The 12,734-nt window shown below is 41.0% G+C and overlaps 1 protein-coding gene across 17 annotated transcripts in view; it reads right to left on the reverse strand.

The window, feature by feature from the left end:
• caska (calcium/calmodulin-dependent serine protein kinase a) overlaps positions 1 to 12,734 on the reverse strand; it is a 135,257-nt gene that overhangs the window by 51,993 nt on the left and 70,530 nt on the right. For all 17 annotated transcript variants that reach the window (XM_086051244.1, XM_086051234.1, XM_086051229.1 and 14 more), the window contains exon 3: positions 1,790 to 1,895. In XM_086051244.1, coding sequence (XP_085907370.1) covers positions 1,790 to 1,895 — 106 coding nt within the window. The remainder of the gene's footprint in view (positions 1 to 1,789; positions 1,896 to 12,734) is intronic.

The following is a 12,734-nucleotide window of genomic DNA, read 5'->3' on the forward strand; positions in this document are numbered from 1 at the left end:
ATTGCCTCTTTACTTAAACAATCAGGCACAGAACATGCTGGCATTTGAAGGACATTCATAGCTGACCTAGTCAAGTTACAAGTAATGCCGTCTTTTCTAATTGCTCGACTTCATTTCTTCCCCAGTTATTAAAACCCAGTCTTGGTGTCCTCTCAAATTAGGCCGGGCTGCTGTGAGGCTCTTGTTCTCAGTGCATCCATATTACGGTATACATACAGGACTACACACTATTCATGTTTGAGCCTCCTTCAGGGAGAGACATATGAAGATGTCTGCAGTTATCTTATACAGTATTCCTGCTCTGTTATCTGCTCTCTGAGGGATAAGGTGCTCAAATATCTCTCCCATCTACCTGCAGCCTCTTTCACATAGAAGTCCTGCAAAATATAGCTGCATCTTTAACGGCCGTAACAGAGCATCCAGAATGCATCTGCATGTACTCAGTAAGGAAAGATATTGCCACAACTGTGTGCCTGATTGTCTCAACTACTACACAACAATTGATATTTTTTCAGTGTAATGTAAACTGTCTCCGTTGTACTTCTCACAAGCCATCACTGGTCACTAATCATGTGGCTTTAGCATTATGAGGAGGCAAAGTTGTTTGCAACACCAAATGAGTGTGCTGAATAAAAGTAGTTTGTCACTGTAAATGATTTAATTTTCTTCCATTTCTAAATGTGTAGCTTTGCCAAGGTGAAAAAAGCCAGCCTCAAGTAGGATGTTTTTGATTTTTTGGCCTTCATTATGAAAGTTGAAGGAGCAAAGGAAATTATTCAAGTGCCAAGGGGTCCGTGAAAGGTACGTGATTATTTGGAAACACAACAAATGCAAACCATGCACAACCTGCTGCTGTCATGGGTTTCCCTGTCCCAGCATCAAGCACAAAAAACAATAGCGGGAGAGCCTTCACTCAGCCCACGTCTATGCCTCTTGTGTAAAGTTTGAAAAAAAACAAATGGAGCAATCAAGGCACAGAAATCTGATGCCAAATACAAAAATGAGAACACTGACGAAAAGCTACAACGACCACAACGCACACCTAGACACCAACTGGACTCCAGTTACTGAAGACAATCACTTGGCCACTCCCCTTAAAGGCAAACACAAAAATGTGTACTGTTAATACACTTTATAGGGGTCGTGAGGGTATATTCCAGCTGACTTTGGGCGAGCGGTACACTTTGGCCTGAACTAGTTGTCAGCCAAATGCACTAATCTTATGCAATACAGTAGTATTTGTCTTTATTAAACAGACATAAAAAAGAAATTGTGTTTTTTTTTCCTGAATACTGCCTTCCTGTGATACTGTGATACTACCTCCGTAACCCCAAAATTGATGGGTTGACTGCATCCCCCATTCTCTGTTGTTCATATACAACAGCAACATGAAAAAGGTGGGAAAAAAATGGTTGCCTTACAGCTGTGTGAAAGGGCCTTGCACAGTATTTCTCTGCTTGAGCGCCACAGATCGGAAGTAAGAACGACGAAAAAACATCATCCCTCCTTTGATAGAACTTTATGTACAAACATTTTATGTTCATTCAGAGGGAAATTTGGAACAAGCCAGGGAAGCGGCGAAGAGATAAGGATCCAAGAGTGGGGGTGAGTGGAAAGGAGAGGAGGCTGCTACTGAATCTTAATCTTCATCTCTTCTCCTTTCCATACAACGCTGCTCCATGCACCCTCTTGTTCCTCATGCAAACCCCCACCGCTGCCCACTAACAAGAATCTTCAATCGGCGGCGACTCACAATTGCGTTTCCTCTGTTACCGGATGTGTGACTTACAATTCAAAGACCATGTAGAGCATTCCGTCGGAGCTGTAGGTCTCCAGCAGCTCCACGATGTGCGGGTGTTTGAGCATGTGGCAGATGCTGGCCTCCCTCTTCAGGTCTAAGAGGTAAGAGGGAAAAAAACAATGAATTATAAGCATAGTTTTCAGATCTTTTCCATTGACAATCATATCAATATATGGTAGTCATCTACAAGTTACCAACAAATGTGTATCTAATTGTCCATCCATTTTCTATAGATCTTATCCTTATCAGTAGGGCTGAACAATGCTGAAAAATAATGTAATAGCATTTTCCCTCCCCCTCAATATTGCGACTGTGATTTAATATATGATTATTCTTTTGAGGTCCTCTTCCCGTATTTTTTTAACGAACACAAGCAATAACTTAATCTGTACTACAATAAACAAGATTCATATTTATGACACATAAATGCTATGGTTTTATTGGTTAGGCTTACACCAAAAGAAAGGCGCATGAACCATGAATTCATACGAAAGTTTATTTATTGAGTTGAATTAGAGTTGTTAACTTAAACAGTTTGACTTGCAGCCTTTAAAGCATTCACGATGACAACTTCACAAGAACCTACTGAACAAGTGTGGCAGAAACAAAGCAATAGACAAATCAGATTACAACAATAATGCAAACAAATCTGTGGCTTTATCACTTCAACTCTTAATATTTCATGAAACAATAATATGTAAACGTGAATTGTACTTCCTAAGAACTGGATTTATCTAGGCATTATACAAATACAATAAATAAAATATATATAATAGAATAAAGCCTATCAACCGAAATGAAGTGACCTCCCCAAAAAATAGCAGTCTACTACAGTGTAATGTCGATTTGAATCGGATTAATTGGTCAGCCTCCTCATGACAGTCACAGGTGAGCTGCAGCCTATCCTAGCTGACTTTGGGGCAAGGTACTCCCTGGACTAGTTGCCAGCCAATTGTGGGGAAAAAAACAACATGCAAGCACTGTGTCGCTGCGTCATATCAATCATACATGTAACTCAAAATTTTATAAACAGTTGATTCCCCCAAACGTGGTATAATTCGGAGTTCGAAGCAAAAAAATACTCCTTAAATGTCAGCCATCAGCATACGTCAGCAAATTCTCATGCAACTTCAGCTTGGTGAGCATGTAAGGGATTTTTTGAATGTGCTGTTTTGTGATGAGGTGAACAAAAAGTGGACCGATGATGACAAAAAAAGAGAATGTGTGTCGATAACCGGAAAGGGAGGTCACTGCTACATACGAAAAGGTCTGGCTCATGGATGAAAAATTCAGGTTGTTCCCACTCAGTACCACAGCTGTGTTGTTTTATTGGTCACAGACCATTTTGACAACAGTAAATAACATAGGTAAAGTAAACAAAACAACCTAAATTGTTTTCTGGTCAGCTGTTAAAGCAATAGTTATCTGCTTTAATTGATGGATAAATAGACCAGCTGTCAATCCAATGACGTAACATTTTTGAGCTTTAATTGCAATGCCGCCACAGAAGGGTTATATTGTGATGTCATAATTCGGCTAATTTACATAATAACCGGCAGCTTGGCATGGCAAAGATCCAGAATCACTTTCAAGTGACATCCACAGTCCTGCCCCTGGAATCCTTGGTCTGAAACGCTGTCATGCAGAAGCAGCCACATGCCCCAAGGTGTGACACCCCTGCTATCATCTCAAATCCAAAAGATAAGCAAGCTGCACTCTCTTACGTTGGATGAACAGAGGAATGTTAGCTAACAGTGTTAGCTTTTTTGAAAACATGCTTGATTGCTCTGTGAAGTTTCCAATGCAGTGAGGTTGGAGGGTACTTGTGTTCATACACTACACTGGGTCTGAGCGCCACAACACATTGTAATGCGGGTACATTCAAATGGCGGTTCTAAAGTATGCGGACAGTCACGCGTCATTTTTTTCGCCCACAGGTTGCTGTCACACACTGTGTACGCAGCTATAGTGTATTTAGTACTATTGGATCCCCTATGGCGATCACGTGACCACGATGAGCCAGTCCAACCGTTTGTTTACCGGAAGAGATTTATTTGCCACATTAGTGACGCAGTTGGCTTGTTCAAAAGTTCTACAAGTTGACTCAGAAAACAAACATTTTAAAAATACACGGAAGGACCAGTATGTTTTTATTCTTCCGGAAGCCAGTGCAAAACCGTTGTCTCGTGTTTTGTGAGACAGCGCCTTTTGTAAAAATATAGAACGTTAAAGTGGAAGTCAACCCAAACGTTTTTTTTTTTCAAAAATATGTTCTATGCAGGCCCACTAGGTGAAGCAAGGCATTCTTAAGGCATCTTAACAAGTCAAGTTACATTTTACATAGAACCTCTTATTTGATAGCAGCTTTTTAAGTGTTGCATCTATTGAACTTGAATGTTTGCAGATTCTCTCCTTGAATTTGCAGGATATCAGAATAGCCTCCCCAAGCCGCTGTTTGGATGTGAACATTTTTTATTTAAAAAATACTGTTATCATTGGGAGGTTTGTTTAAAAGCATTCAATATTATTCTTTAACCGTTCATGAATAAAATGATGCCGAGTTTTCATAGACTATATATTAAAAATCATTTGCATAATACTTTGCAGCGTATTCACATTCATGGATGTTTTTCATTTAGTGGGATTCAAATAGTTTAATTCATGGTACAGACAAATGGACAAGGAAACATCCCGTTTGCAGAACCACTAATATATGTTGTGAAAAGGAAATTGTTGTTTTGTTCGGTCGGCTACTCAAATCGAAACATTTTGATGCTCTGACCTTTTTCTTGGGAAAACCTATGCAAGTGGACTCTTCCAGACTTTCATTGAAGATCCCTGGTGTAGGAAGTGAACTGCTAGTTCCACGAGTGAAAATACTGTGCTTGCTTTTTTACCACACTCTGGGCTCTCCCAGCTAGTCAAAAATGCCAAGGCTTTTAAAAGCAGGACACAATTTGCTTCGTTAGCTAAGTAAATCAGTGCTAACACATTCCTCCAGACGCCCAGGCTTGGGCATCAAAATGACAGACCTCCAACAACACAGATGCCATTCCCTGGGGTGCCACACATGTGCTTACAATCATCATACCATAAAAATGTGCAATAACGTTCTTTGACAAGTTGAAAGACACTTCAGCAGTGAGAAGGCTCCCCCTGGAACTAAGCCTCTAGTCTAATTGGCTCCTAATGGTGAGAAAGGTTAATGGAGGAGTGAAAAGAATATGCAGAGACGGAGGTGGTGACAAGTTTGCCACATTAGCAACATTCAAACAAACTCTCCTATATTAAATTACACCTTCCTCCCTGTTTGTCTTCATATACTAAGGCGTGATAATGAGGGGGGGTGGGGGTATGGGGGGGGGGGGGGGGGGGATGAGAGTGTTGCACACACGGAGACGAATGCATGCAGGGAACAGGAATTTAAGCTTCTGAAACAAATCAATATTCCGACAATGGTCGCGTGGTGCAAATGGAAAGCTGTAAAAGGAGATAAATGGTTGTGAGGTTACGATGCACGGTGTGGTAAATGAAGCGGGAGGATGGATTTCCATGTCTGACTGACGATCAAATGCTGCTGATTGATTAGTTGTTGTCAAATATCTAGTACTATGAAAAAGTATTGGGTTATCACCTGAATTGTTGTTTTTAAAAAACTTTCCACAGTAGTCATTTTTACAGAGCATGAAGCGGCCATCATGTTTCCAAACTTTGTAGCAGGGAGTGATATTCATTGAGACATTTGCGCAATTTTTGCAATAGGAGGTCATTCCAAAGAGAAGGACCAGCAACAGAAAAGGCTTGATCCCCTCTGGTTCACCGCTTAGTCCTCGGCACATCGAGCAGCGCCTCGTCCATAGACCTGAGGCACCGGGAAGGTGGGTAGGAGTGGAGGAGCTCGGAGAGGTATGCCGGGGCGAGGCCATTTAAAGACTTGTAAAGAACTAGAAGCATCTTCAACCCTTAAACCCTAAAATGCACAGGGAGCCAGTGAAGGGAGGCCAGAATTGGTGTTATGTGCTCTGTCTTCCGAGCTCCAGTTAGCCGGGCAGCAGCATTTTGGGCCAACTGGAGATGTTTGAGAGAGGACTGGCTGGCTCCAAAGTAAAGTGCATTACGGTAATCTAGCCAGGATGTAACAAAGGCATGGATGACTGTTTCTAAGTGCTGATGGGAAAGGAGGGGCTTTACCTTAACCAGCTGTCTAAGATGAAAGAAGTTGGACCTAACAACAGCGCTGATTTACTGGTCCAATTTACGATCACTGTCCAATTTAAAAATTCGAGACTGTTGGTTTTAGATATGAGGCCAGGGGGCCCAAGTTAACGGGGTGAGATGTAGAAGAGCCACTGGGACCTAACACTATTACTTCTGTTTTCTTTTCGTTGAAATTTAAGAAATTTAGTGATATCCAGGCTTTGATGTTTTCCAGACAGAACAAATAGAAAGCGTCTTTTTTGCTCAACGGGACAGTTGATAATTTGACAGTCATCTGCATAGCAGTGGAAGGAAATATTGTGTTTTCAAAGCATGGAACCCTGTGGCAGCAAATACAATGAGAACAGCAAAGGCCCCAAAATAGAACCCTGTTGAACACCATACGAAATAGAGGCAGAGTGGGACCCAGAGAAACCTAGGCTAACAGATAAAGTCCTGCCAGCCAAATAGGATCCAAACCACTGTAGAGTGCTTCTACTAATGCCCACTTGGTGCTGCCAATGAGCCAAAAGAATACCGTGGTCCAAGTCAAGTCAAGTCAAATTTATTTATATAGCCCTTAATCACAGGAAAGCCTCAAAGGGCTTCACATATACACCATGTCATATGCACGACATCCCCTGATCTTAACCCCCAGGAGGGCAAGAAAAACTCAAAAAACCCTGTATCGAATGTTGCAGTCGAATCCAAGAAAACAAGACATACATAGTCTCCAGTGTCATTTGCCAGGAGGATATCATCAAAAACACATAACAGGGCTGACTCCATGCTATGCAGCTTCTTGAAACCTGACTGGAAAACCTCCATGACATTCTATTCATCCAAGAAAGATTTTAACTGTGAGTCACCACTTTTTCCAAAATTTTAGAAATAAAAGGCAGCTTTGGAAATGTGTCTAAAATTGAACCGCACACCTTGTTCAAGGCCAGGTTTCTTAAGCAGGAGTTGCACTACAGCATGTTTAAAATGTTGGGGGACTATACCAGAAGACAGGCTGCTGTTGATAATGGCCAAAACCAATTCACCAATACTTGGGAGAATCTCCTTAAAGAAGTGAGGAGGAACTGAGTCATAAGGGGAGCCAAATGGCTAAATATGGCAAACTACATCCTCCAAAAATGTCAAGGAAACTGCCTCAGGAATCCAACACTGTAGAAGAAGGAACGTGGACAGAGGGGTCAGATGTGGTGTTCGAAATGAGAGCCCTAGCTGTGGCAACCATGTCAACGAAAAACAGCAAAAAACTATCGCACGTTTCAGGGGACGAGTCCGTACAAATCAGCTGACGGGGCTTGAATTCAGAATGAAAGAAAACAAAAGGTTTTACAAATAAATATCTACAGTATGTCATAATCAATGCCACCACCATCTGTTGTTAAGTAAAACGTGTCTGGGGGGTTCAGGTCAAACTGCTGCATCATGAAACTTCCCAGCCTTTAGAAGGTAATTAAAAATAACTACGGTACATAAGTCATATGCTGTTTGTTTTCTACCCGTTGCAGCACACCAACACACTCCGCAAGCATGCGTACTTGTGCAGACGGCGTGGACAAGATGTCACAATAGGAGCAGACACACTAACACACACAGCGCTGCGTCTTTCATGACTCTGGAGAAGGAGGTGACAGACGAGGGAGGTGAAGAGGACACAATGTGAGAGAAAAGAAAGAGAAAAGCAAAACAAAGACCTGGGGGATGGCGGTGAAAGCGTGCAAAAGGGTTGGGGAATTGGGAGGCAGCAAAGGAGAGGAAGCGAGTGGGCAGCAGCACATGATGGATTTTGCTCATTCGCTGGCTAGCTTTGCTCTCTCATCCCCTTGGAGAGCTGACCTATTCATCAGACAGACCTCTGGACACGCTTGAGAGACACTGACTGGTGTGTATGTGTGTGAATGTGTGTGTGTGTGTTGGTCAGTCCATTGCCAACGCATGCACAATTTGACCCACTTCCCTCACTCTAAGGTCTGAGCAGAGAGTGTGCGTGCAATGACGAGTATACCACAGTTCCACATGATCACGATATTTTGTCAGTGACAAAATAGTGACAGAGTCATGATGCAGTGATGTTTGACGTTTGTCTTCTGGGTGACACCTTTTGCAAACGACGAAACGCAGTAGGTCATGACATCGCTTCAGCTTATAGCTAGAGACGTTAGCTTACCTCACAAGATCTTGGATGAGTGAGTATCAAAGAATTTCACTCGCCATGTGTTTTGTCTTTTGGGGGACTTTTTTTTTGCAGCATACAGTATTTTGCTAGACCTTTGCGTACCTCACAAGGATAAACTCTGAACTTTTTGTTTTTTGTGTCAACTCCGATGCTAAAAGATGACCCACAAGACCATCACGCATGCTGGCATACATTTAAGATCACAATTATACAGTGTGAGGCCATTTGGTACCTGAGCCTTCATGGGGATGAGACTTATTGAATCCACTTCTTAATACTACCACTATTATATAGCAATTATAGAAAAGAAATCATTCCTGCTAGTCCAGGGGTGGCCAACGACTCAAAGCAGTGGTGTTACCAGGATGCCAGTTGTGGGTGGGTATTAGTCTTACCTGGGGGGGGGGCAAAAAAAGAGCTACAATGCTCAAGTAGGTCGAAATCCAGCATAGGGCCACTGCACCTTAAAACGTGTTTTGTTTTCTCCTCAATTGAGATAACTGTTGTTGTGATTTGGGCTAAACAAATAAAAGTTGATTTGATTTTATTTGCCTAACAAGACATCCATAACTGAACAGCATGGATACGCAGGTGACAATGTTTTTTTTTTTTTTTTTAGCCATGATCAGCAAAGAAGCTGCGTTTTTTTTTTTTTTCAAGCAAAGAGGCAGTGTGCGCTCGTCCCAGCCTAAATCTATGTAGCTCTGCTCACTTCCACATTTCCTCATTCTCATATAAATCAACCACAGAGAGGTTAATCCTTTTGATAGTGATCATTAGTAGAGATGTCCACATAAATTTTGGTGCCAATTGATCGCCGTTTTTGGACGTTACAAGCAATGAAAGTACAATGATTTCCAATGGAGAGTTTGGAATCGCTTACTCCCGTGACTCCGGCCGAACAGCCATTCCTCTCATTAACAAGGGCCGTTATTCATGGAGTCACTTATTTCCTAATTTCTCCCAAATGTATTGATAAAATAGAAAATGACAACTCTTTCAATTTTCCTGATCAAAAAATATATAAAATGAACTTGTTAGTGAAAGCATCGCCATCCGGCCCCACCGTCACTTTAAGGTGAAAGAGAATGTAACAACACAAACAAAGGTTAAAACGTAGAACACAACCACAACTGAATAGTATGAACATGCAGGTGACAATGTTTTTTTGGTTTTGGGTTCTGCCATAAAAAATACATTACATATGAACAGTATGTTGAATGTATATATCCGTCTTGTATCTTTTGTCTTTCCATTCCAACAACAATTTACAGAAAAATGGGGCATATTTTGGCGATAGTTTGAATTGCAATTAATTACGATTAATTATTTTTTAAGCTGTGATTAACTCGATCAAAATTTGTAATCTTTTGACAGTCCTAATTGTAACACAATACACAATACAGTGACGGAACATGGTTGCATGCTGTTGTTTTTCGCAGTCACAACGATGTGTTAGCAGTGATAAGCTCCTCTGCTCAGCCTTTTCAATTTGAACCAGAGTGTGGTCAAAGACATGAGGAAAGTGAGGAAGATGCCCGCGATGAAAACATCAAGTCGATACCACGTTTACCAAAGTAGCTGTGGTCCGTGATTCTGACAGACATGTCTCTGTCTGAGTGGATGCATCTGTCATAAGCGGTGAACATGTACACTTACAGATGTCAGGCTGCCTGACTGGCATTTAGCGTTTTTCGTTTCCTCGGATGTGAATTTGGTGTCCGGTGGCCATCTGTACTTGCAGCTACTGAAGAAACATGGTCCAGGTATGTGTCTACCGCCGGTCTTTTGTGTTTTTTTAGCATGCTTTTCATTCGTACTCGTGGGTGTTTATGCTTCTTGTGAGGAAATATGGTCGTCAGTGCATTTGCAGTTTTAGCTGTCGCTTGAAGCCAGACACACCAGTGAGTTCTCTTGTAAGATGAGGGCGATGAAACGCCTCACATGCGTCTGGGCTAAAATGACGAGAGCACAGTCGTGGGTCTTTGGGCAGGTGGACTCTTCTAACTGCATCCTCCTACTGTTTTGTTAACTTATGTTCTTTAGGAAATCTTTGGAGGCTTACCTCACTTTCTTTATTACCCTTTGGCTCGGTTCCCACCGCAGGCAAATGCAACTCAGAGTGGATTTCTTTTGCCCATCTGCGACCTGTATCTGATTGTTTTAAGACAATCTCAACAGCTCAATTGCCATTTTTCAAATGTGACCTGGGCCACTTTCATATGTGGTCCAATATCGGATTTTTTGCAATGCGATCGCAGTCTGAACCGCCAGGTCGCATATATCCGACATTGACGTCGTCCGGAGCCCAAAATCACTCCGCGTGGGAGAGTGCTGGGAGCTGGGGGATCGAATCTGCAAAGTTATTTTGAGTAATAGTATTGACTTTATATTTGATTTAATCCCACTTCAAACATGAAGAATAAAGTGGATATTTATGGTGATAGTAGTAATTCAGTGACGATTCAGATCGGTTAATTTTTTGCACGCGGTTATGACGTGACGTCTTCATGAAATGAAATCGAAACGCCTTGCATCATCATTACCTCCAAATACTGTATTTCTACTTCCTACTGAATCGCTCCACTGTAGAAATGCCCCAACACGATGGACCACATTTACTTCCGTAAAAACTTCGTCGTGAGTGACGTTGACCCTTATTCTGCACATGCGGGTCACTTTGGCGACGCATAGGTTCACACACAAGACAGACCGATGTTGCATTTGCAATGTAATATGAACACTTACACCCAAAAAATCTGATTTCTTAAAAAAAAATCCAAATTGAGCATTAGCCTGTGGTGTGAACTTTGCCTTTGATTGAAAATTACATCAAAAAGCTGCACAGTAGAGCTGTGCAATTAATCGAAATTCAATTACAATCATGATTATATTACCCATAAAAAAACAACAAAAAAACAATTATTAATATGTATTTATTTCCAATGCACTGTTTGCTTTCACAAGGAAATCATACTTGAAGTTAAACTGCACATTTTTTTATCTTACAATAATTTTATATATTTTTTTTGGTCCAAAAGGATTTACATAATTACAATTTTTCAAAGACATTTATTTGACTTTATATTTTTTATCTTTAAACATTTTCTTGTTTTGTACCAAAAAATAAATGATCGTTTGAATAATAGTGATTTCAATTATTACCAAAATAATCGTGCTTCATATTTTTTTCCATAATCGAGCAGCCCCACTGCACAGTGTGGCATTTAGACTCCTTTTTGCTGGTGCTAGTGGTAGTTGGCAATTTTTATCACGTCATCATCTCAATACATCGCGCATGCGAAAACATGGCAGCCGCTATGTATCAAATTATGTTGTAAATAAACATGTTTATTTAACTTATTATTGTAGATTTCTATGTGATTTAATAGTGGAGGTCAGTGGTTGTATTTTGAGACCCGTTTGTCGTTACAATCGGTGTTCCTTTTAAATCCCCAAAAATCAGGCCCTAATCGTGGGGCAGTAGTGTTCAACCTTCGAGATTGGTGTAACACTTGGACTGATTTTAAATGGCCATAAAATATGCAGAGAATTCACCAGCCACTATTAGGGAATACGTTCCATTCCATGCATTTAACATGATCAACGCTACAGTTGCTAATATTTGTCATTCTAAATTGCAAAAGCAAACGGGCTGCGTCTCCATCATACTATTTATCTTTGCTAATGAAACCGGGTTTAAGCAGCTCAAAGCAAATACTGTAATTTCTCACAATCACACAGAATGACACCATCAATGTTCCCTCTCAGCTGCGCGCGTGAGCAATTGCGCACTGCTTTCACCCTCTCAGCGCACACGGTGACGCTGGCCCCCACCGTGCATTTCTACACTTAGTCCTGCATTTCCACCTCAGTTGAATCTACTGTACAAACAGGACGCCACCCTTCCCACTTCCCTTACACTTTCAGTAGCGTGACCGAGGGTGCACACTCAGTTGTAGTTTGCCGAATACTTTGACACACATACACTCACTACTGACAAGACGTGTCGATCGCTCCATTCAGAAAGTCCAAACATGGGCGTAGTTTATAAGACCCTTAAATGAGACTCTTTCACAAGTTTCAGAGGTCAGGTTACTACAAATGTTTGTGTTCCATTAAATGGCATGTTTTCTGATATTTACGGGTGGAAAAACTGCGACCATACCATATTTATACAAATTGTATTTAAATTATGCCTGAAATGACCTGTGTGCTAAAATAAATGTAAAAAAACTATGGCTGATTTAATTTGTGTCACAAATCTCTATTTATTTATATGTTGTATTTTGATATATAGGTGGTTAGATTTTTTTTTTTGTAACATACCTAGATTATGTTACTCTGATCTCAGGTTTTGGACAGGTGTGATACTACTTTGGCTGCCGTGTGCATGTCCCCATAATGCTCACCGTAGCCCAAGGAATATTCAAGGAGTTTGTGTGAATGCTCAGACGTATGGGAAATAAGAGGGAACAATATATACTGTACATTGATACTCATTAGAGACAACATTAGGCACATCTTACAGTGCATTCTAATGTC

This window comes from Filicampus tigris, chromosome 14, assembly GCF_054856515.1.
Source record: "Filicampus tigris isolate MCC_2025a chromosome 14, RoL_Ftig_1.0, whole genome shotgun sequence".
In the NCBI taxonomy this organism is placed as follows: domain Eukaryota; kingdom Metazoa; phylum Chordata; class Actinopteri; order Syngnathiformes; family Syngnathidae; genus Filicampus; species Filicampus tigris.